The following is a 27,116-nucleotide window of genomic DNA, read 5'->3' on the forward strand; positions in this document are numbered from 1 at the left end:
ATAGAGTAATAATGGGTTGTATTTCCAGCTCCAATTCCACAGCGCCGTCAGTTTCAGTTAGGTCGCTATAGCAATTCACTCAGTATAGTGCTATAGCTGCGCTGATTGGCCGAGCGCAACGGGAAGGATGTCCAGTGTTCTGTAGACCCGGAACCTGTGTAGCGTGTGCTGGACAGAGCAGTATGGCCACGGTAAATGTTTCCGACGATGAGCGCTTTGATACGATGTTGCTGGCTATGGCTCAGCAACACGAGGGAGGCGTGCAGGAGGTGAGCGGATTATACTAGGTTACATACTCTTCATCTGTTTACACGGGTCCTACTGAAAATCATTCATTGATGCCCCCCTCACTATCCTTACCAGCGCCATACACCCGTCCACAAATGTACAGTGCTAGAGGACTGATCAGTGATATTACAGGCCCAATACAATATATAAGACCCCAATGCGTCAAAAGCACACTAAACAATAATATTTAAGCTTCATGAACATTAACGTAATTGTACAAATAAGTATCAAATTATAAGCTTATAAAAATTTAACTATAAAAGGTTCATGAAACAAAGTACGAGTTTATTGCATAAGACAGTTAATGTTTACTAATATATGTACAAGTTTCAGATGCTTCTCAGAACAGACTATATTTAAGATACATTTATGTTTGCTGTGCACAGTCTAGTACATGACGACCTTTTTTAAGGTGTACACTTGCAGTGGTTGAAGAATCATCTTTTGCACAGTAGTGTGTTCTCACATTGATCCTGTTGCTCATTTTGGTACTCACTTTAAGCACTGTATTGACCAGATGTGAAGCCTGACAGTGTAGTTCTTCTAATGCTCTACTGATCACTATTTTAAGATCTGTCTATGCTGTGCTGGCCTCCCAGAGATGTTGTAGAGGGCAATGTTCCCAAGGGTATCTTTTGCAACCTATTGCCCATAAGAGCCATTACATGCGTTTTGCAGACAGTAACAACTTGTACACTAGTTAATAGAACAGTTCAAATTCAGTCAAGGTATGGGAAATTTAACTTATATATTTGGTTTTGTTTTAATTGGACCCACAAAGTTGGTTATTCAAAAATGGGAAATATTCATCTTGAAAATACTTCCCTATATAAGATTATTTGCTGCACTACTAGTAAAACAACAGAGGCATTAAATATCTGTACAAACCAAAACAAGTGTCCATAATCTTGTTAGAGCTTGCAGAAGACAGAATGTGTGGCCTGTGTGATGGGCAGTCTGGTTGACAGTTTACTTTGGAAAAACCATTGGTGATCCCTAGGACAGGAAGGGAAAATACCCCAAGAACAAGCAGGAACTGAAGACATTTGCAGTAGAGGTCTGGCAGACCATCACCAGGGATGAAACCCAGCGTCTGGTGATGTCTATGCCTTCCAGACTTCAGGCTGTAACTGACTGCAAAGGATTTGCAACAAAGTATTAAAAAGTGAAAGTTTGATGTAGGATTGTTTAGTTTGTCCCATTACTTTTGGTCCCTTAAAAGTGTGAGGCACACATAGAAACCATTGTAATTCCTACACCGTTCACCTGATTTGGATGTAAATACCCTCAAATTAAAGCTGAAAGTCTGCAGTTAAAGCACATCTTGTTAGTTTAATTTCAAATCAATTGTGGTGGTGTATAGAGCCCAAAATATGAGAATTGTGTCGATGTCCCAATATTTATGGACTTGATTGTATGCTAAATATGTACTGGACATTGTTAATTCCTATGCAAGTGATAAATAAAACACTTTCACATTTTTTTCTATATCATATTGCATTAACAAATACACAATAGGATTATTAAAAAACGTATAGCTGATCATGCAATGTATAGATTAGCTGGAGACGAGCCCATCGATGCACTATATAACAGCTCTAAATCCATTGTAAATATTCACTTTTCATTGTTTCCTAAACATATAGCTACTACTCTGCTAAGAGCACCAAATTCTGCGCACTGTAATTTTGAAACCTGTGAGGACAAGTGAAACAAAATAACATGACAATATGCTTTTTTTTTTTATTATTATTTTATTTAAACGGGACCATTTTTTCTTAAATATAGGTTAGATTGGGTACTGCAAGCTATTTTACTTATGGTATTATTAAACAGGCTCCAAACAAGGCAGTGAGCGGAGGCAGCAGGTATATTAGAGGAATACATATCCACTGCCTTCAGATATCACCACAAAGTGTCCCTTCTTGGTGTTATTATATAGCTGTTAAATCAAATAAATTGTTCCAATAAAATCCGAAAAAATAATCACCTGAGCTGTACCAAAAAAAACTTTCATTTTATATGACACATTACAAACATTTTAAAATGATTGCACTGAAAGCTCTTAGACATTTGCCTCAAAATCTTTGAGGTGAAAATCTATGTATGCAGATGACCTGCTGATAAATTTGTCAGATCCCCAGGTGTCATTTCAAACCTTGACAGCAGTAAACTTATTTGGCAGCTTCTCGGGATTAGTAATTGGGCCAAATCTACTTTTTCTGAGCATATACAAAGGTCAAGGACAGTTTTACACTTCCCTATTATCATTCCTGGAAAGACCCATTTAAATACTCTTGGATTAAGTACTGCTGATTATATCAAACTTAACAGTTATAGACAATCTAACTCCATTATAGACAATCAAACTCCAGTTACAGACATCTAAAACGAAAGCTCACTGCATGGTCAAACTCCCCCAACTTGATGGTTTTGCTGCCTAAACTAAATGTATATATTTTTTAAGTTGCCCAATTACAGCTCATTCAAGAGCTTACACACAACTGATATAGTGGGGAACCCAACCATGTCTTAGTTATGCTACCTTACAGAACAACTTCTGTACCCAAACTAGCATTCCATTATTTTCATTTGTATACTTGCTGTAGAAATACAGCATTATACAATTTGTTGCAGCCACAGAGTGAGACCTCAGCCGTGGCACTGGATTCATAAGTTGTAGGTTCACTAAAACTGTGGCCAAGATACTGATAATGTAGTCTTCCTCTTTACATAGAATTACCACATGACTTGGAGTGGTCTGCAGGGCATGTAGAAGCGGTACATCATCTACTATGTGGTTCCCATTATTATTTTACTACCATCTGTGGCCATGAGGGTCTTTGAGAATTAATTTAACTTGGTTGTTGTCCCAGGTGGGAATGCTATGCAATTGCAACTTTTGGACTTTTATTTAGGGAGAAAGAGATGGGCTCTCACAAGATCCTTAGTGGGTACCAGCAAATGCTTTACTTTGATATTCACAGTTCCATCATGCATTGGAAATGCAGTTTTATAACACAGTCCCAGTAAAACAAATATCTAATATGGACATGCATATTATTTAACGAGGCTGAAGTTAGCTTCTTTTTCGGCCTGCTTCTTATTTGTTCTAATTTATGCTCCAGCTTCTTATTCAGAAAAGCTTATTTTTAAAGGATTAAATCAATTTGGATCACTGATTTCACATCAAATTAACACTACAGGGGGTCCCTTATACAAAATGCATTATCATTTCGCCTCACCCAACAAGGTTATGGGCATGAAATCAGGGCAAAGTCACCATATTTTATCATTTTGAATAAGTAGCTGCAGTTTTTCAAGGGTTAAATGCCGTTGGGCCAGCAATTTGACAGTGGGAATCAACACAGGGTGGTCAGTTACATATAAAACATCTGTCTTTTGCCTGGCCCAACGCTGTTTTGGGCATGCAATCAGGTGGCAAAGTGGGCACAGATAGCATTTTTAGCATTTTGAATAAGTAGCTGCAGTTTTTCAAGGGTTGTTGTTTTTATTAAAAATTGCAACAAAAATAAATCCAATATCACTTTGTCCAAGATAAAATAAACTATATACATTATCCAAAGGGTAAAAAGGACCAATATGAACAAACCTCCACACAACAATTCTACTACAATCCTACCACAAAACAACTAATACACCACTTCACAAATATAAAAAAAGACAAAAAAACCACAAATCAAATCCAAAAACTTTTCACGACAGAAACAGGCCAACCCTTAGCACAATATTCTGCAACCCCGCCACCAATCTATAATACCACCCACACATCCTTTACTGTCAGGTAATGAAACCAAACTTTAAATGTAAACTTTAAACCTTACTAAAAAAAGGGTTTCCACAAAATCTAATAGTGATAAAACAGGATAGATAGCCAGGAATGGAGAGACTGCCAGGTGTTAGCTACCGCTTAGAGAGGACTCAGCCCCCGCCAAAATCTACCCCAGCTCGCAGCATCCATCCGGCCCCTCTCCATTTCCCTTATTATCCAAACCTCGTGCAGAATACTATCCACCACCTCACTACAGGGAAGGATTTTGCCCCTAATGGACACTAAACACTGTGCGCTTCATGTGTAAAACCTAAGAACTACGCTAACTAAAAAACGAGTGCTTAAATCAAAATCCCCACACCTTTTGAGCGCTCCATACATCCACTCAGGGTAACTAAGCCCCGAAAGACAGGGAAGGCCTAAGGCGTGGGTCACTCCCTTGTAAACCTCTATCCTCTATATTAAAAGGACACTGAAGCAAGAAATGGTCCATTGTCTCCACCTCCCCATGACATTCCTCCCGTGGACAACCACGATCATCGACACCCCTATGCTTCAGGTTCCCCTTAACAAAGAGCCTCCCGTGAAATGCAAGCCAAGTGAGATCTCTAAACTTCGGAGGAATCCGTTCGGAATTCACCAAAAACAGACCCTTCGAGCTCATATCACCTGGGCAATCCTTTAGTAACAGGGGCACATCAAAGTGAGTACGCAAAATCCTCCTCTCCAACACCCTTCTAGAGGAGTTTTTTGCCTCACCCACCTCAATCTGGCATTTCCTTGTCACCTTTAAACCCTGAACCACATAGGCCGGGAGGTATCCATGCTTAACTCGAAGATTTTTTACAGGACCCCCATCCAACCATGCGTTGAGAAAGGGGTGCACCAAAACACGAAAGCCAGCTACCCACCGATGGGGAGACTCCAAAAAGAGACTCCTGAGATGAAGCTTCAAGAAGGCAGTACTAAAGAACAGCACTGTGTTTACCATTCCCAGGCCACCTTCATCCTTTGGTTTGTAGGTCACATTCCTCTTAATGAAGTTCAACTTGTTCCCCCATAACAACTGAAAGAACAAAGAACTGACCTTGACCCTTAATGATTCTGGCAACAGACATATGTAATTGACGTACAAAAAAATTGGGATCAAGTAAGTCTTGATCAAATCAATCTGTTCTCTGTAGGGCAGCTTCCACTTCTTCCAGTTATCCATCTTAGAGGCGGCATCTGCCAGTTTCAATTCCAAATTTCGCTGGGCATAATCACCCAAACCAAATAGAATGCCTAAGATTTTAACCTCTTGACTGGCCTGAGGGAGCGCATCCAGAAGGACAAACTGCTGTCCTACCTCCCCTAACCAGAGAACTTCACTCTTTTCTTAGTTTATCTCTGAGCCCGAAGCCTCAGAATATTCGCAGATTAGATTTTCAATGCCACGTGCCTCGGCCATGTCTGACAAGACGACTGTGACATCATCAGCGTAGGCCGCTACCTTCAAGGAAACATCCACAGCCAGCTGCACTCCCCTCACTGCATCGTTCTCAATCCTCCTGATAAAAGGATCAATCACAAATACATAGAGGAGAGGGCTCAAGGGACAACCTTGTCTGACTCCAGATGACACCGCAAAAGTAGGACCCACCCAACCATTTACAAGAGGGAAGCTCTCGGCCTGCCTATAAATGGTACGTAGCCAATCAACCAACCTCACTGGCAGACCATACCTCTCGAGAAGTGCCCACAGATATTCATGATTGACATGATCAAACGCCTTAGATTGATCCAGCGCCAGAAGGTACTTACCCCACTTCTCAGCCCTGCACCAAAACCAAAGAGGCATAACGGTCATACTGTCACTCTTTTATCTGGGATTTTAGCCAGAGATTTCCCCACTATCTCCACCCTCAGAAATCAGGAAATCGAGTTTCCGTCTCAAGGCATGGCAGACGTTCTTTTTTTATCCAATTCCTCTGAACTACCAGTTCCCTAAAGAACCTCCGAGTTCTTCCTTTGAATTCCTCCCACCACTCTGGCCTAGCCCAACGAGTGTCCAAAAGTGTTTCTTGGGTTTCAAGGAAGCCCCTAAAAAACTGTCCTCCTCATCATCCAGAAGGCTGGAGTTCAGACGCCACAGGCCTCTGATATTCTGATGGGTGTCTGAAGTGTTCAAAGACAACGTGATCCGAGAACTCTACTGCCATCAACTTTGGAGTTGATGTGACAGAGCTCCCTTTAGCAAAAAATCTATTCTTGACCTACTTCTACCTCTAAAAAAGGTGAACCCCGTGAGGTCTGGAGAGTGACGAATATGCACATCTACCAGCCCAGCCTGACTTCCATATTAACTAAAAAACCTGCATCATAGCCCAGCGATGTCCATGAGCCTTCCCTATCCTCTGGGTAGACCTGATTGCATGCCCAAAACAGCATTGGGCCAGGCAAAAGACAGATGTTTTATATGTGACTGACCACCCTGTGTTGATTCCCACTGTCAAATTGCTGGCCCAACGGCATTTAACCCTTGAAAAACTTCAGCTACTTATTCAAAATGCTAAAAATGCTATCTGTGCCCACTTTGCCACCTGATTGCATGCCCAAAACAGCGTTGGGCCAGGCAAAAGACAGATGTTTTATATGTAACTGACCACCCTGTGTTGATTCCCACTGTCAAATTGCTGGCCCAACGGCATTTAACCCTTGAAAAACTGCAGCTACTTATTCAAAATGATAAAATATGGTGACTTTGCCCCCTGATTTCATGCCCATAACCTTGTTGGATGAGGCGAAATGAAAATGCATATTGTATAAGGGACCCCCCTGTAGTGTTAATTTGATGTGAAATCAGTGATCCAAATTGATTTAATCCTTTAAAAATAAGCTTTTCTGAATAAGAAGCTGGAGCATGAATTAGAAACGAATAAGAAGCTGGCCGAATAAGAAGCTAACTTCAGCCTCGTTATTATTTAGCAGCTCAAACTAGATTGCAGTCTTTTGTCTATTTTACCACATATGGAATTGTGCCCAAATACAAACCTATGTGAGAGTAATCACTCATACACTTTAACTTGTGCTGGATAGACAGCTTCTCTTTACTCGTAAATTATATCTCCTGTAGCTGGTTCATCCACAGATATCGAAATCTTTATATGTCCTGCATGTTATTTTAACTGTGTGACTGCTCATAGCTAGACAATGGAAAACGCTAGCAAGACTAACTATTCAAGATTTTGGAACGAGTCTTGGACATAACCCATGTATAGTATTATAGGCTTTAAATTAATCTTCATTTTTGAAATAAGTAATGAAATTGTAATGCCTCTCTTTCATTAGTCTTTTGTACCAAATGGTAATTTATATTGTACTGTATTTCGTTCTTTGTACCTACTTACAACATATTACTTATTTTGATATTTTCTTTTCTTAGCATCTGCAAACTTCCCATGCTGTTTGTTTTAGTTTATTTGATTTATTCTAGTTATTGTTCAAACATGATAAGTAGGTTTACTTGTAGTGGTGTGGCAAAAGACCTGCTGCACTGTGTGTGTGCACACATCGTGATGTCACATGTGCGTCCCTTAGATAATAAGTGCTGAAAAGGCCAGGGGTAGAGGAAGGCTCTTTCATAGCTTTGGTCTCCATATTCCTGGTTCTGAAAATCTCAGGGGTGCCCTGTTTGTAAAGGGAAAGCCACCCTTTCAAACAAGGGTGCCATTATGTAATGCCTGCTGATCAGTAGGCAATGAATAATGTTAAAGAATATGGTGATGGGGGTTCTAAAAGAGCTCTGATTTTACCCCAGCTCCAAAATAAAGAGGGACACCCTTGTTTTTGTTTTTCTTTTTAAATAAGAAACAAAGCAACTCTAACTAGAACAGTGGCACATTATTAACCATGATTGCCAAATAATAAAAACCCATAATATTTATGCAAATACATGGGGGACAGGAAGCCAAATGTCTGGCTCCCATTTCTCTCTTTGCTAAATTTGTGAGAGCACCAACATTTGAAAGGCATTAGTCCCCACTTTCAAACAAGAGTCCCTTTTTATGTATTGTCTGTCTTGTGATTACCAGGTAAAGAAACACATATTTCTTTAAATAAATTATTTAGTGCATGTTTTCACTCCTGGCACCCCATTACGCTTTACAATTCAAATGGCATACCATTGTGGGGAGATCGCTTTAAAAAGAGGGATCATCATGTCTTTCTCAATAGCTTCTGTTTTCCCAACCTTTATTTAATAAAGGAAATTTTGCTCTCGAGAGCAGGGTCCTTTTTTCTTTCTGTCTCACATCTGCACCTTTTTCGTAAGCCTCGTTTTGTATTTTTTTCTAAACATGATGTTCTGCATATCTAATGACTTTATTTGTGGGTTATTTTGTTTGTTCTATTAACCAAGCCCAAAATCTAATCCACACCTGAATTTGGATTCAACTTCTAAGAAAGATTCCACTATGCCATTTTGGGGATATTTTATACATTATACACTATGTAAGTGTTGGTGCCATCACCTCTCTTTAGACATGTCCCTTCCTTGTCCCTGTATTAAACATTGTAGCTATTACCTTTGCAGATTATTACATTATAAATTCATAGCTGTAACCTGTTGTCAATTCCCTTTTCAGCTAATAAACACATTCTTCAGTTTCCTAAGGCGAAAAACGGATTTCTTTGTGGGTGGTGAAAGTGGAGCAGCTGAAAAGGTACAAAAATGTTTTAAAAAAATGTTTTCAGTGGGAAATAGATATTGGCCCTTTATCAGACAAGGGGGTAAATGTATCAATATGCGGGTTCTTCAACACCCGCGTGTTCAGCCTCTTCCGCGATTAAATTTCAAGCGGCGCTGCATTGTAAAGGGAAGTTAACTTGAAATTTAATCGCGGAAGAGGCTGAACACGCGGGTGTTGAAGAACCCGCATATTGATACATTTACCCCAAGGAGTGGGAAATGGTTACAGACAGTACTAAAGGTTATACTTCATCATTAAAATTTCAACAAATACAGGTGTTTATCTTACACAGGGCCTACTTTACCCCTATTAGATTGGCAAAATTTCGCCCGGATGCTACCCCTAACTGTCCGAAATGCAATTCGATCAATGCTAACTTTTGGCACCTTCTATGGGAGTGTTCATGTATACAAATCTTCTGGCGAAGGATCAGGAGATGTATTCAGGTTACTGGAATTGAAGTGTCTCTTAGTTCACCGGCCACTTGTCTCTTTGGGCTCTGATTGAAGGGGAAAGTTAATAAACTGACAAAAATGTACATTTCACAGTTATTGATGTTGGCTAAGGTCTGTATAGCGAGGCTGTGGTTGGCCCCGACGAGTCCCACGGTTAAAAATTGGAAGGCACTGGTCAATACCACCATAAGGCACGAGAGATTTGTTTATACTAGCAGACAGGCTCTGAAGGAATTTGAGAATATCTGGTACAGATGGTTAGAGTCTCCATTCTATCCTATGTCATCTAGTACAGATGCTCTATCTACTTAAATGTATGGCTACTGCAGTTCTTATAATAAGTATCTGAGTCCATGTAATAAACCCTGCATGTGTAACATACTTATGTATAAGCATTTACGATGTATGATCCTGGATGAATATAGCACATTTATTATTATGCTTTAATGTAATCTTGTAAATTCCGTCATTTAATTCCGATATGTATGCGATTGTTTTTCTTTTCTTTTTGTTGTTTAGTATGTTTATATCATAAAAATACTGGATTTAAAAAAAAAATAAATGTTTATACAGGGGGCATGAGGCGCTTCTCACAAATGATTAGAAAGGTGATTAGTGTATTCATTTCTTTCTTTCCAGCTAATCAATGAGGCTTTCAGGCATCACAATAAACTAGCCAGCACAGCCAGGGAAAAGAAAGAGGCTGAACAGCGGGAGCGCAGTGCTGCAAAGCGGGAGCAAGTGGCCAAGCAGAAAGCAATGGCGCCTAGTGAGCCAAGAATCACTGAGCTTACTGACGAAGAAGCTGATAAACTTCAAAAGGAAATTGAGCAGGTAATGATGTTAGGAGTATCTGAACTTTTATAGTATAAATTGGAAGTAGTACACAAGCTATTAGTTTATTTACCAGCTTGCAATCTCTGACCTGTTGCAACCTTTCAGTTCATTTACCATTTCCTGTCCTAAAACAACCTTATGATTTATTGCACAGATCTAGTTATTACTCCTGGTAATTTTTCCTCTCAATTTAATTCATACCCAATATTACTTTAAGGCACTGTAGCCCTACTTTCTGTTTTTAGAATATAAATGTTCAGATTGTAATGTATATTATTGAGAAGTCGCCCTGCAGAGTTTAGCATCCATTATATGATATAATCCCTGTATCACATTCCAGAGCCCTCTGGTCAGTCTCATTGATATGTTGTAATCCTTGTACAATACTAAAGTGCTTGGGGTGGCCAAGTGGGTATGATGTAGTTATTGGTGGTCATAATCAGGGTCCTGAGTAGCACAAATATGACAGGACTGCAGAAGAGTGGCAGACACAACTTCCTGTGTTTGCTTATAGAACACAGGAATAACATAAACCAGGTTTAGCATATACATCCCCTTGCACTAAACTGTGATTATACTGCCTATACCAAAATGCTAGGAGGGGCTGGAACCAAAAGTGAAACAATTTTTATTAACAAATATTCCCAAACGAATGACAAAATAAGTAATTCAAATGTATATAAGAAATATATTATTACTACAAATTAATGATGATTAATAATCCTATTTGTGCTGTACATTGCATAACTATATTATCTCGGTGGTAGTCAGCATATTGTTGCTGACTACCCCGACAGGATTTACCCTGACATGAGGACTCCGAAAGGCTCCTTCCGGACGATTAGCCGTGACGACTACTCTGCAAAGCGACGTCAACCAATCGCGATCAAGTAAGATGACGTCATTCACCATGGCGACGGTATTATCACTGTTAAGGGGGTAATGTTAGTATGCGCCCATATACAATGTAGTTTACAAAGCCTTCTACATTGTACATGACCACATACTTACATTACCCCCTTAACAACAGCGATAATACCGTTGCCATGGTGAATGACGACATGAAGTGGAGCCGGCTTCTTACTTGATCGTGATTGGTTATAGTCGCTTTGAAGAGTAGTCGAAGGGCTCCTTCCCAATGATCAGCGATGACGGAGTCCTCATGTCGGGGTAAGTGTTGTCGGGGTACTCGGCATCGATATGCCGTACCCCACCCATATTATCTGCACCTCCCCAGCTTTTAATGACAGTATATTACAATATCTACTGTTACATTTTTTTATCAGCATCACTATAATTTTCTATTGATAGAATAAAGCTAGAGAGCAAAATCAAGCGATGACTATTGGTGGGACTGGTGAAAAACAGGAGATTCAAAAGGTAAAGTAAGGCACTTGATTTACTTAAGCACTTGTGTTTAGACAATACTCACATTATATTGTAACTGTATTTTAAATTAGGCATATTTTTTTTCGTTTTTCTTTGTTTTATGCACAAAAAAATGTTAAAGCTGGCATACCCATGGCATGTTTTCCATATCTATTTGGTGGAGCTCAGTTGTACTCATTACTGACCGACACATTGTAACAGAACCACAGGTGGTATAATTATTTCACTTGTCATCTGGAAACCCAGTCCTGTCCAATGTACATATTGCATATTACCTTTTACATGGAACTGAATCTCCCCTGATTGAACTGTTCATCTAGTGAGCCGATAATTAAGTAACTGATGAATTCTCACTACATGAAGTGTTTAGCAGGTGAGACTCAGTGGGGGGAATTAAATTGGCCGCGTTACGGGTAAAAGTAACGTGGCCTGCGCATTATTACCGTTATTGCGGTAGTTTCAACGGCAACTTTTTCAGGGCGCTGTCGAGCAGAAAGCCGGGTTAAAACTACCGTAATAACGGTAATAGTTTTAACGCCGCACTCATTCGGGGGGAATTGAATTCCCCCTGTGTATAAAAGTTAGACTTTTTAGAGATAACAATTATTTAAAACTGCGCTACTACTTACTGTAAAAAATCTTGTAATAACTTAGCCCTGTTACCCGGGACTCTGCTGATTCTGGTAAGTAAAGATTTGGCCAATAAATGTTGTACACATGTCTACAATGGGGGATGGGGTGGTTTAGCCTCAGCAGGCCTCAACCGAACTCCCCTGTCCTGGTTTTTAGCCGACGCTGTGAGGGGAATATTACATTATAGGTAAAATGCTAGAGAGTAATGTACATTTTGGACGGAGTGTCATATATCGGGATGTATTATTATTAACACTTGTTTATATAGCGCATTAAAATTGGCGACAACACAGTAATAAAACAAGACTGGGCATTACAGACAGACAGAGAGGTACAAGGTCCCTACTCGCAAGCTGACAGTTTATAGGACAATAAAGCTTTGATACATTAGGTTAAGTGCTACATATTACATACAAGTTAACCCGTGCATGATACTCATGCATTCTAGTCAAATCAAGCTACTTAAGGTGTTAAAAAGGTTCTTGTCATGCATTTGGGGCTAGGCCAGGCCTCCTCAGGGGAAGAGCGTTACTTCCCGACGCAAGTGCCCTTTTTTAACGTGGTTTTGTCCACATGTCGCCACCTCATCATTTTTCTCCATCACCTCATCCTTCATCACCACATCCTTCATCAAGCTACTTAAGGTGTTAAAAACTCCCCACTGTCACCCCCGGCAACCACCAACCACTCCCAACTGTCACTTCTCCTTCAAGAAATATATAGGTCAGTGTATAACTCTGCCCAGCAGGTGGCGCTGCAGCTTTTTTTTTTTTTTTTTTCACACACGCCACTAGGCATTTATATAGTAGATTGGTCTAGCCAGATATGTAGCAAAAATTGTCAGCCCTAACTCTGCCAGGCTTTTCCCTCCACCCCCACCCCTTCTACCTTTTGTATTGTTCCAAGCCTGGTCCTTTCTTACAATTTGGTGTAAAGAGAGGATTAATTGCTTTGATTTATTTTTTACTGTCTAAAGCATCATAGAAAATGAACATTGTTATTACACTGTGCAGGGTGACGAGGAGGAGGATGAGGAAGAAGATGAAAAAGACAAAGGGAAGCTCAAGCCAAATTCAGGCAATGGAGCTGACCTTCCCCACTACCGCTGGACACAGACCCTCTCAGAAGTTGATGTAAGTTATAAATCTCTATACAGGGAAAATCATGTTTAATGTGCACACACATACATTTTTGTTCCTCTGAAGTGTTTTCTTTTCTGAAGGCTAGCTATCATCTGTAACTATGGGGCAGATTTACAGTTAGGAGCAAATCCAGCTACTGAGTGCAAACTTTGCACCTGGAACAACCATGCTCAAAATACTATTTTTAAAAGGAAAGTTTGCGATGAATGTTGAAATTGCAGGATTGCACTAATGCTGGGATACAGGTATAGGTCTTTTCGGACCGCATTTGGTTGGACTTATCGGTTGTTGTGGCCACACACTCCAAGTCTGGTAATTTGATCCAAAAAATCGATTTGGACCACTATTGGAGATGGTGGTTGAAAGATGACCATTATCGGCCTGTGTGTGCTGTCATCTTCTGACTGCACGAACGTGCTACAGGGTCGAAAGATATTCCTTATAGTATGCACATATTCAGTGTTTTATATAGCCCCCCACCCATCCTCATCGGGTCCTGTGTTTTCATCTGAAGCCAGGACATCAATAGTTCACACCCCTGGGGGAATTGCAAGAGCCGTTATCTCTGTTACGGAGTTATGCTCTAAGGCGATGAAGTCTGCCCAAAAGTGGACAAGCCCTATAAGTACTAGTGATTATGGAAATTCTCCATTGTAACTACCATTCCATTGTGTGCATAAAGTGGAAATACTATGCAAAGTGGTAATTTTTCACACACAACCTGGCATACGGTGCAGTCCCATTTTTCTTCATGTACAGGCAGTGCCCCAGGTGCCTACTGTTTATTTCACATTGTCTCCAAAGAAAAGATTCCTCATGCAAACAGAATACACTACAGCAGCTTTATTTCCAAGCCATGAAGAAGTTGCTCTGGCACAGTGCTACTCTTAACTTGTAAGCAAGTGAAAGTTTCCTGAGCATTGAAGCAGAGCTGCCAGTTTTCTAGAAACCTCGAATAGTTACAAAAGAACATTTAGCAGATGTATATATGTTCATCCCAAAAATATTTAGTTGTAACTTGACATTTCACTGCAACAGTGTTAAGAAATAAAGCATTACCTCCCCACTACTAACCATTGAATCCCTCCCATATCTTCAGAGCAGTGTCTTCATGGAATCTGATGCAGGTTGAAAAACTGATACCGTGTTGCTGTGATATCACTTGCTCTTCCCCTGTTTTAGTATTGTCCAATCCATACAGTGCAAAGCAAGTCAGCCATGCTGTCAGTCACTGACTGCTTAGTGAGAGAAGCACTTTCCTCCTAACATTGTTAAGGGGGAAGTGCAAAACCTTCCTCTTTTAAACAAAGGTTGGTGCCAAATGTTGCCCTTCCGTTAGAGGCCAACTCCAAAAGGTATACTTTAGTTATCTGGGTTAAGCTACTACATTTCATATACAAGTCTGGAATCTACATAGATTATTGAGTGCAAGTGATCATTTGCTTACTTTTTCCTACAGTTGGTTATTCCATTCCCCGTTTCTTTCCGCCTGAAGAGTAAGGATGTGCAAGTGGATATACGGTGTAGAAGGCTCAGTATTGGGTTGAAAGGCCAGAAACCTGTGGTGGATGGCGAGCTTTATAATGATGTTAAAGTAGAGGACTGCTCATGGCTAATAGAGGATGGCAAAGTGGTAACTGTTCATCTAGAAAAGGTGAGGAGAAAGTTTGGTATCGACTTGCAGTCATGTGAAAATATAAAGCACAATATTTTTCAAATCTGTGTTTTTACATAACAGGCCGTAATGAACAATCATCTAGTCATCACTAAGTTTTATACATTTTAATAAATGTAATTTCATGTGACAAATAACCAAAACTAATTTTACTTTGTCATTATTTATTCAACAAAATGTAAACCAGCTTGAAGGAGCCATGTGTGGGAAAAGCAAGTACACCCCTACTGCTTCCATATCAGTAAAGATAATTTGTGACAGATACCGCTAATCAAGTTCAGTTTATTATGTGATTATTAACAAATCCTACCACCTCTATATAAAAGCTAAATATTTGGTAGTTTGGTCTGGAGCATTCAGGCTTGTTTTAGCACAATACCAAGAAGAAAACGATTCTGCAATTATTTCAGAGAAGCAATTTTTGCTGCTCATCAGTCTGGTAAGGATTAGAAAGACAATTTCCAAACTGTATGAAGTCAGTCATTCTACAGTGAGATTATTTACAAATCGAAAACATTGAAGGCAGTTGCCATGCTTCCAGGAGTGGGCTCCCCAGCAAGTTTAGCTAAAGACCCAACTACATGATGCTTTGAGAAATCACAAAGAGCCCAGACGCTACATCCAGGGAACTGCAGGCTATGTCAACAACTTTTTGTAAAGTTGTATTTGAACAAAAGAAAGTTATTGAATAATGTCCTTTGGATAGCCTAAATCAAAGTGGCGGTGTTTGGTTTTTGCCAATAAAGACGTGGAGTAAGACCAAACACAGCATATCTCAACAAGAGTCTCATACAAGCAAACAATACGGTAATGACTTTTGGTTCTTTTGCTGCCGCAGAACCCCAGAGCCCTCTCAAATATTGAATGCATCACAAGCCCCTCTTTGCACTACAGTGTTCTAAAGGAAAATGGAAGGCTGTCTAAACCTCAGTCCCATTGAGCTGCTGGCTGTGATGGGACCTTAAGAGAACTGTGCATAAACAGATGCCATCAAACACTACAATCAAGCAGTGTTGTAAGGAGGAGTGGAATCCAAAGTCTCAGAACAAATCTGGGGTAGAGGGCCTCAGGAAAAGGGAGAATAATATAATGTGATATATGGTGATATACACTATATGGACAAGAGTATTCAGACACTTGACCAGTACATCAACAGGGACTGTAATGACATTGTATTCAAATACATATACTTTAATGTGGAGTTGGAGTGATAACAGCTTCCACTCTTCTTGAAAGGATTTCCAGAAGATGTTGGAGTGGTTCTGCCATTCATTCTGTAGAGCATTTGTGAGGTCAGGCATTGATGTTGGACAAGAAGGCCTGGCTCATAATCTCTGTTCCAGTGCATCCCAAAAGTGTTCGATGGGGGTTGAGGTCAAGGCTGTGTGAGGGCCAGTCCAGTTCTGTGACACTGAACTCATCAAACCAAGTCTTTGTGCACTGGGGCAGAGTATTGTTGGAATAGAAAAGGACCTTTCCCAAACTTTTGCCACAAAGTTGTAAGCATAGCATTGTCCAAAATGACTTGGTATGTTGAAGCATTAAAATTGCCCTTCACTGGAGATAAGGGGCCTAGCCCAAACACTAAAAAACAGCCCTATACCATTATCCCTTCTCCACCAAACTTCACAGTTGGCATAATACAGTCAGGCAGGTAACGTTCTCCTGGCATCCGCCAAATCCAGACTCGTCCATCTGACTGCCAACTAGAGAAGCGTGATTCGTCACTCCACAGAACACATTTCCACTGCTCCACAATCCAGTGTCTGTGTGCTTTACACCACTCCATCTGACACTTTGCATTGGTATTGGTGATGTGAGGCTTGCATACAGCTGTTCGGCAATGGAAACTCATTCCATTAAGCTCCGACCGCACAGTTTTTGTGCTTGCATTAATGCAAGTGGAAGTTCGGAACTCTTCAGCTATGGAATTTGCACAACGTTGGCAACTGATACGCACCAAGCGCTTTAGCAGTCGTTGACCCCGCTCTGTGATTTTACTTGGTCTTCCGTTTCAAGTTGCTGTTGTTCCTAAACGCTTTCACTTTCTAATAATATCACTTACAGTTGACCGTGGAATATCCAGCAGGGATGAAATTTCACGAACAGTCTTATTGTAAAGGTGGCATCCTATCACAGTACCACGCTTGAAGTCACTTGGCTCTTCAGAACTATCCATATTACAAATGTTTGCAAATGGAGACTGCATGGCTAGGTGCTTGATTTTATACACCTCTGGCAACGGGTCTGATTGAAGCATCTCAATTCAATAATTGACAGTGTGGCCAAATTCTTTTGTACATATAGTGTATGTACGGTAAAAACATGCTCACCAACCCTTCACCGAGGGGGAGCTAAGGGAGGCTATCAAATCTACACCTGGGGGTAAAATTACGGGCCCTGATGGCTTTACCATTGCTTACTACAAGTCTTTTAAAGACAAATTGATACCCCTGATGGTGTCGGCCTTCGACGCGATTTCCAGGGATACTTTTTTCTCCTCTCAGAGCTTAGAAGCACATATAACTGTGATCCCTAAAGAGGGAAAGGACCCCTCCCAATGTGCGAGCTATAGGCCTATCTCCTTGCTCAATGTGGACATTAAGCTGTACGCAAAACTTATTGCAAATAGATTAAAAGTGCTACTCCCAGAAATTGTTCACGCAGATCAAGTGGGTTTTGTCCCAGGTCGAGAGGCTCGAGACAACACTACCAAGGTGATAGACCTGATTCACCTGGCCTCTCGCTCAACAACATCGTCAATGCTCTTGTCCACTGATGCCGAGAAGGCTTTTGATCGAGTAAGTTGGCCTTTTATTAGAGGGATCCTTGAACACTTGGGTCTGGGGCTGGTGGGTCTTGACAGAATTCTGGCACTTTACCGACAACCTACGGCTCGGATTAAAATAAATGGAGACTTGTCGGAGCCAGTCGTGTTGAACAACAGCACCAGACAGGGGTGTCCGCTCTCGCCACTTATTTTTGTGTTGTGTATGGAGGCGTTGGCAAGAGCTATCAGGGCCAACCCAAATATCTCGGGCATACAAGTTGATAAGAAAGAGCATAAACTCGCCTTATTTGCAGACGACCTTTTAGCCATTATCTCCAATCCAGTTGTTTCTTTACCAAATTTGGTCAGGGAGTTTCAAAAGTTTGGCGTGTTATCTAATTTTAAAATTAACTATAGTAAGTCGGTGGCTTTGAATATTAAGACCCCAGCTTCTGTGGTAGAGGGGCTGAAACTCGCCTTTCCTTTCATCTGGCACACTTCCCAATTAAAATACCTGGGGGTGATAATCCCTAGTGACCTCACATGTCTTTATGATCTCAATTTCAGACCACTTTTGGGCAGGATCCGAGCTGACTTGAGGGAGTGGCAGAGTAAGAATTTTTCTTGGATAGGCCAGGTCAACATAATCAAAATGAATGTCCTTCCACGTCTTTTATATCTCATTCAGACTTTACCGATTCACGTGCCGGACTCATGGTTTCAGGGCATCCAACGAACGGTGCGCGAATTTGTGTGGTGTGGGAGACGCCCTAGATTCAAACATGAAATATTATTTAGACGAAGACACCTGGGAGGACTGCAACTTCCTCACTTTTCTTTTTATTACAATGCAGCAATTTTGGTTAGAATTATGGAGATGACTAGTAGGGTCGGGTCAAAACATTGGGTGGAAATTGAGTCGTTCTCTTTGGATTCCCCGGCTGACACATTACTTTGGCTATCCAGTATTCCTAAGATTGCTCATCCTACTTTAGGTCCCACGTTAGCGAAATGGTCTAAGCTTAGAGCCCTTCCATGTATCTCCTCTTCAATTTCCCCACTGACCCCATTATGTAATAACCCAATGTTCCCTCCCAAGCAGGCATCCATCGTGTCGGCCAGTTGGTGGGTGCTTTGGGGGTTCTCTCATTCACAGAGATCCAATCCAAATGGAAGCTGCCTAATGCAGAGATCTGGAGATACCTACAGATTAAACACCTCCTGTCACAGGGCCTCCCGAAACAACACACTTCTAGGAGATTGACGGTGTTTGAATCTCTTTGTTTTAGGTCGCCAGGTCCCTCACATCCCCTTTCAATTATATATAAGCTCCTGGTAGAACATCTATTCGTATCCCCTCAAAAATTCACCAAGGAGTGGGAGAGAGATTTGGGGGTTGAGTTACAAGAGGCAGACTGGTCTAAAATATTTCAGGCAGCTCACGCGTGTTCTCCTAATGTGTCAATCCTAGAAACCCACTATAAGGTAATTACCAGGTGGTACAGATGCCCGACGCAACTGGCGAAAGTCTTCCGCGGGGTGCCCGATACTTGTTGGAGATGCAACCAGGGTTATGGTTCTCTTTTGCACATCTGGTGGGACTGCCCCGTGTTGCAAACGTTTTGGTCCCGGGTGGTGAGCACCACGCGGAAGTTGCTGGGTCAAAACGTACCCAGCACTCCGGTGTTCTGGCTGTTAAATAAAGTTGATATGCCCCTATCAAGTTTAAAAAAATCTCTTTTAAAACTTATTATCTCGGCAGCGAAGGCAGTAATCCCGGTGAAATGGAGATCAACCACTCCTCCGAGTATCCGGGACTGGTCTAATAGATTGGAACACTATAGGATCATGGATGAGATGCAGCTGTCAACCAAAGACTCGTTTGAATTATACTATGCTACTTGGGTTCCATGGTTAAAACTTCTGGACTCTCCAGAGTCCCCGATCTCAAATTTGACTGATTGAGTGGTCTTGTTCCTCCCCATTTTTGCACCCGAGGGTGGGTTTGGTTATGTGGACCATCTGGGAGCGTTGTGTGCCCGGCAGATACATAATCTACTAGGTTGACAGAGCTTTAAACTAAACTGAAGCTTAAATGAGGAATTTTGCCAGACCCCCCCCTTCTAATGTGATCCCCCCTTCCCTTCCCTTATTTTCCTTTGTCTTTGTCTATATGTTAATGTCTATATGGTTATTTAGCAGGTATGTGTAAGGGTTGACATATCTCCTTTACAGATCTCTGAGTGCATTTTGGACTGGTGCCAAGATGTCATTTTTTCAGTGTCAATAACGTACCATGCCATTTTGTTGGTTGTACATGTATAACCTGTATATGTGTGTAAAACTCAATAAAACTTAAATTTAAAAAAAAAAAAAAAACATGCTCACAGAGTGATGTTGAATAAATTACAGAGCTAGCTTGTCACTCAGTATGTAGGGTGTTACTCTGCGCTCAAATATTTCTGATGTTTAATGTGGAAGATTTTCACAGTATACGTATTGAAGTCTATTTCTCACCTTTTAATAGCTGAGTATCTTTTGTGATTAATTTTTTATTACCAATTGTATACAGTGTACACAATTGTATTGTATTTTTTCTTTTTCAACATCCACAAAATGGAGTAATACCCTACATACTGAGAGACCAGCTCTGATATGTACAACACTGTTCAAACACCTATAATTGACAAGTATATTTTAATGTACTTATATCACCATATTAGAACAATAGATACTATATTATTCATTCATTTTTACTGGTGTCCTCTGCACCGGATTTCTTCTGAGACTGGATTCTTCTTAGAGTGCTCTATGCTATCATTGCAGTGACTAAAAAGACTTCCATCTTCAAAATGATATTATGGTGCTGTTCATTTTTCTCTTTTAGTAAGCAACTATGTGTAAACCCGTTGTGTAGACTGATAAACTCATACAGATAACGACTAGTTCAGGGCATTGCTGCAGAAGGTGGTACTACAAGCTACTGAATCATAGGGGTACTTACTTTTTTTTAAATGTGGATACTTCAAGTTGGCTTTTCTTGTTGAATATTATGGGTTATCTGTCACATGATTAGATTAATCAAATTATAGGACTTGAAGACTACTAGATGGTTATGTATGATAAGTAAATAAACATGACACTATAATTTTCAATAGTTTTTAAGAACTGGAAGAAATGCATTTACTTTTGCATAACATTTCATAAGTACATATTTCAGTCATATACATTCTTTATTCAACAACTCAGCAATTTCATTTTTATGTATGCTTCCATCAATCTTGATTACGTTAGGATAGTTTTACAGTGTCCTGACCAGCAAAGTGTCTTTTTAGATCAACACAATGGAATGGTGGAGCCGTGTTATCCAGACAGAACCAGAAATGAATACCAAGAAAATTAACCCTGAGAACTCGAAGGTATGCCAACCAAGGTTAAGGAGCTTGCAGAACTACTTTTGATTGACCCATTTTTTTTACATGAATGTGCCATAACCTCCTTGTCGGAGCTAATATTTTTCTTATCAAAGCTTTTTGCTCACCATCTGTACAACTATCTTTAGCTCTCTGATTTAGATGGAGAAACTCGCAGTATGGTAGAAAAAATGATGTATGACCAAAGACAAAAATCAATGGGTCTCCCAACGTCGGATGAGCAGAAAAAGCAGGACATCTTGAAAAAGTAAGTACTATTTGAAAGTGTATTTTAAAGCTAATACGGATGAAATGGAAGTGTTGAAATGTGTGTACCGATATATGGCTTCAAAACCACTACACATGCAATATTTTTTCTTTTCTACACTTCCATCTAAATTGAAGTTTAGGCGCATCATATTTGCTGGTGCTGTACCACAGATTGACATTTTAATCTCATAATGGAGATAAAGGAATTGTGCTCTTGTGACCCCACATTATCTCCTGACCATGGGAACTATATTTTATCTTCCTGATCCCACAATCTTTACACCTTTCAAAACAGAATGCTGTTTGCACAATGCATTGTCATAGGACATATTGATATCATGTGACATCACTAGGGATTTCCTTGAGGTTGGATAACCTGGGCCCTTGCAGGGGGTAACTGAATCATTTGTCCCATGCAAAGCATTGTTAGATCTGTGTTGTAATAGGGCTAATTGTAAATGATGCACTTTGCATTAGATCTGTTAATAATAAAAAAAATAGGAGACCCATAGGGGACTTTAACTCCTAAAGCTCTCTCCTGTTTTAAGTAAATATATAAACTATTCCTGTTTATGTCACTGTTAATCACTAAGCCTTGATTAAAATTAAAATTATTTGGTGTCTCTAAGACCTAGACAAACACATTTTGTGCTAATTGTCTGGTATTGCTTTGAATATGTAAAAGTAACTGTGGGAAAAATGAAAAGCTATGTATTTTAAGGTTACTAAAAGCAACCCTATTATCTGCTGGAACAAAATATTTGGTTTGGGTGAAATGAGAAACTTATTACCAGCAAAACCATGAAACTGGACCTGGTCAGTATTTCAGATCTTGAAGAGGTTAAATAATTTGTTGTTTTGATGAATCTGTTTCAGTAGGAGCATCCATAATTCCTATATATATTTTTTTAAGAGGCATTCTAGATCTAGTTTGAGAACTGATGCTTCATGTATGAGGACTTTTGCTGAACTAGTAGCGTTTAATTATATTTTTGTTTGTGTAGTAGCTTGTACTGCTAAACACCTTTTTCCGCTGATGTAGGGTGAGCAGACAGTGGGCTGTGCTCTATCTCTAGGAGACAGGGCACTATTAAAAAACAATACGGGGTAGGCAGAAATCAGCACCTTGAGGGAGCTTAAGGCCAGTTCTAACTCAAGATCTCTCTGAAGAAATAAGGGCAGAGGAGAATGTAGAACCCTCATTCCCAGAAGGTCGACAAAGCCTTGGCTTATCAAAGTGGAAATTGACTTAAATGTCATACGAGTAGTGTCTGAGCTTGGGTTGCTGTCAATATTTGAATCCCTTCAAATCTGACCTCTTTGTAGACCCCCAAAATGTCCACATGTTCAGGATGATGGGGCAATTTCCCTGCATCTCTGCAATGGCAACTAAAAAGAATCTACCTCTTTTAAGGTGTTTACCCCAGGGATGTAGGCTGCCATGATAGGATTAAAGATGCCTTGGTCATGACAGGGGTGTGAGAAATTACATTAAGTGCTAAATAAATGGCGCAGAGTCCCAAGATGTTGTTTGGTAGGGAGGAGACTGTTCCTTGGACCTTGGACCTGCTGATGAAGGTACACCGCACTCCAAAGTTGATGGCTGGCATCTGTTGTGACCACCTGCCAAACAGGGACTGAGCGGGTTTCCCTGCTCCAAGGGGAAACCACCACCCCATGAGTCAATTGGAAGGGGTGAATGGAAGTGCACTTTTGGGAATGCCTCCACAGTGTATGGAGGTGTTTGTCAGGCGTGTTTGGTGTTTAGCTTGAGATGCTGGATCACTAGCTTTCTATATTGACTTTTCACCAGGAGACAGGATGACGGTACTCTTGGCAACCATCACCGCCATGGTGACAATGACCTTGATGAAACAAGATAGTTTGAAATTGAAAGTGCACCTCCTGGAATGTAAAACAGGAAGTGCTGATAGCCTTCACAAATGGGGATTTGATAACCAGAGATGCCAAGAATTTCCCTTCTATCATAGCCTGAATGACTGATTCGGAGATAGTTTTTTTTCAATGGACACCATGTAAGCAATTTGAAGGCGTTTAGGTCCAAAATAAGCACCAGGTAGAAATTCATTGTGGTCTCTGTGAACCTAGGCTAGAGGAAAACCATTTGAGGGTAGGGATGATCTGTTGACAATATTGAGCTTCCAGTGGTTAAACATAGCAAAAATTATTCAAGGCTAGCTCTCACTGTTTCTAAACCCACCATGGCTTAGCTAGTAGTCAGGAAAAATTGCTGTCGCCTGTGGATTTGGTGTCCACCTGTTTGGAGGTCAAGAAGACCTCTTTTTAAACTACATTGTCGGAGAGGAGCTTGCTTGGGGATAGAGGAAAGGCATTCTTGCACCAAAAATTGTGTTTAGCTTCTGGAGAAGAACACCCATGGTGCCCTTGATGATCTTTTTCTGCTCAGACTTATCCTCTGTGTAATCCTTTTAGATGTTGCTCCTGCCACTTGTAGGTCAATAAAATGGTGAAAGTTGACTAGTGTAAATCCTTCAAGGACCCCTACTGTCTGTGAGGGTCCCCTTTAGGATTCTGCATCTAAGTATCGAACACTGATCAGAGGCAAGAAAAATGGCAAAAATGGTCAGCTGATGCATTTGTTTTGTAAATGAGGAATTTGGAGCCTGGTCTCTGGTCCTTTTTGCTGTTCATAACCATCCCGATGACACTGTTGACAGACTTTATTAGAAGAGACTAATTGGATTCAGGCTTTGAACTTGAATTATCTTAATCCATATCCTTGTTATGCCTAGTCTTGCCTTCCTCCCTGCCTTAGAAAAGATCCACCAGCGCCTCATACGAAACACTGCCCATATGGGGTTGAGGTAGAAAGAGTGTTTGTACTTTCAGGAGAATTCTGGAATTTATCAACAACTCCTCTACAGACTTAATCCTAGGCTGATTCCAATATCTATGTTTGTGGATCCTCTGCAATGATTGGAAGGCTTTAAATTGGTCCATAGACCAAGTGAAGAAACAGGCCCACTTAGGCTCCTACTTTGTCCAAGAGGTTACTTCCTCAGAGGGTGCACGGTTAGTAATGGACTTATGGTGTCTCTTGCTCACAGGCTGCTGAGGCAAGTTGAAGTGGCAGACAAGTCACTGGGGCAGTGCTCTGCTGTTGGAGTGACAGGCAGTTATTGCTAGAGTTGTGGACTGTTAATGGTACACCACTTCTAACCTGTTGCTTGTAGAACATCCCTATTTGGCAGCTTATTGGTTCTGCCCTCTGGAGCGGAAGTCTCATGCCAATACCCCACCAGGATCATCTTTGGATCATTGCAACTAGTCTTAAAAAATAAATAAATAAATAAATATCATATGTATCTGCTTACTGTACCACTTGAACTGTGACTGTGGACAATGACAGAGGTGGGAGTGTAGGAATCCCACATTGGTAGAAGGCAGGTGATTGATATATCATGTGCCCCTCTCATGCTTCATTATTCAGCACTGGAAAGGTCATTAAATAACTGGCACTAAAAAAAAATACTTAGGGGAGCAAAAGAGGGTTTCCAGGGGAGAGGAGTTGTCTGTTTTTGGCCTTGGCATTGCCTTCTTGAGGTGGAACATAAACCACTGTGTCCTCTCCTAGAGGAGAAGGTAGAGAACCCTAACATTAACAGTAGAGCCTAGGTATACAATCTTAATGGCAGTGTTCAGTTGTTAAAACAAATACAATTAATGGTTAGTAAACTGTAAGTATGCCCCTCCCTGTAAGATGAATATAAAACAAACCATGTAGCTATAATACACAATACATATATGGAAAGGATCCAGCCCTTATTACATTTTCCCCATGATTTTTAATATATAATTTTGCATCAGTGTGCAAATATACATTAGCAGTCACTTTAAAGTAAAGAATTGGCACTGTTAAATTGTTACGTTAACCAAATGTATCGCAAAATGAAGTATGAAAACATATTCATGAATAGACAGCAGCCTCACAACCACGTACAAAAAATGTGGTATACAATAAGGAGTTTATGGACAACCAGGCTCCTGCAAACACATGCATAGTGCAGATTCCACTGAAGCTCTTCACAAACATATTTCATTATCGCTTCCTTTAGATACTTGGCAAGTGCAGCATGAACTGTGACCTGACCATTCATTACTTTAAGTGTATGCTTGTATTTTTGAACAGAGATGCAAGACCTATGAGAATCTTGATTGGTACTGCTATACATATTTAATATCATGGACACAGCTTATTAAGTTATTTCCATGTATTTTGATTTTTACTCCATAGCATTTTGAATACATATTCGAATAATCACCTTTGTGGTTCTTGGTGACTTCATGTATTTGTTTTTTTTTTTCTTCTTTGTAAAATGTAGACATGTGTTGTCTGTTTCCATTACCTGTTTCATATGCAGTTGTGTGTGTGTGGGTGAGAGGTCCTCATTAGGATAGGCGGTTGTGTTATTTTGTCTTCCTGTAACTGATCCTCATTGATATCCAGAATAGCAATCTCATCAGTAAGCAAAGGCGCTGACTGATATGAAATGTATTCAACCATGTTTCTTTATTCTAGGTTCATGGAACAGCACCCAGAGATGGACTTTTCTAAAGCTAAATTTAGCTGATCTTTCTCCTTGGCTAGCTCTACATAAGCAGTGAAATCCATAATAAACCCCAAGGACTGTAGTACACTGTGGGGTAAATAACAGATTATGTTAGCTTGTTTTGTGAATGCTTAATCTGAAAGGACCATGTATTATCACACCTACATGGATGAAGCATGACCATTCCAACAATGGAAGAAACAATACATTCTGCTCTAAATAAAGCTGTTGCATGCATTTCATTATCAATATTTGTTTTTTGTTTGTGTGGTGGGAGCCTAATTATTAGAATATAAAAAACTGCAGAGGACACAGTTTGCTCATTTACTTGTTTCAGTAGTGTATGGTCCATGTAAACAACAACACAAACCTAGAAGTGTTTATGAAAAGGGGAATATTTTATAGAAGTGAATCAATCTGAAACTAGTCCTAGGGGTATATTTATCAATTGGTGGTTGCAAACAACCAGATAGGCTTTGCCATTTTAAAAAATAAAAGCAAACTGCCACTTAATAAATATACTGCCTAATATCCATTCTGACAATATATTAAATTTAAATATATTTGTTTAATTCCTTAAAGAAACTATTTGCAATGTTTTATTAAGAGCATGCCCTTGCAACATCTATTGTCTACAGATGAGATAATTGTCTACTTAACACTGGAGAGCTGATTCAGTTAGATTCTGTGTATTTGTGGTAACGAAGCCAGTGGTTCCCAAACTTTTATTTTGCGGCACCCTTAGTCTCCATAATTTTTTCAAGGCACCCCTTCAAAATAATTACCGAGCAGTACCGTTTTATAAGTAGTTGGGTCAAAATAACGCAATAAGTATTTAGGTCAGGACAGAAATACTTAGTAAGTTATTTGCAAAAATAATACACATGAATCCAAGGGAAAAGAATATTTTTTTCAATTCTATTTCTGTCAAAAAATAATTTACAGCTAATATCAAGAGGAATAAGATCAAACAAAAACCATGTACAAAAATCATCATACTGCGCCCTCCGTCATTCATTTGCCCCTCCGCTTTCTTTACTTACCATGCTTGGCCTTCTTTCTTCCTACCAATCAGACTGTGCCCAGGACCCAGCATCCTCCTCTCTCCCGCCACTTCTTATTGAATATG

The 27,116-nt window shown here is 40.2% G+C and overlaps 1 protein-coding gene across 1 annotated transcript; it reads left to right on the plus strand.

Annotated features, from left to right (window-relative positions):
- Nucleotides 1-57: 57 nt before the first annotated feature.
- On the plus strand, nt 58-26,236 carry NUDC (nuclear distribution C, dynein complex regulator). Its single transcript, XM_075195792.1, has 9 exons — nt 58-269; nt 8,707-8,784; nt 9,906-10,100; nt 11,415-11,483; nt 13,139-13,258; nt 14,727-14,921; nt 21,048-21,131; nt 21,275-21,393; nt 25,957-26,236. The coding sequence occupies exons 1-9, from the start codon at nt 183-185 to the stop codon at nt 26,006-26,008; spliced, it is 999 nt and encodes a 332-aa protein (XP_075051893.1). The 5' UTR covers nt 58-182; the 3' UTR covers nt 26,009-26,236.
- Nucleotides 26,237-27,116: the final 880 nt, after the last annotated feature.

This window comes from Mixophyes fleayi, chromosome 2, assembly GCF_038048845.1.
Source record: "Mixophyes fleayi isolate aMixFle1 chromosome 2, aMixFle1.hap1, whole genome shotgun sequence".
NCBI lineage: Eukaryota > Metazoa > Chordata > Amphibia > Anura > Limnodynastidae > Mixophyes > Mixophyes fleayi.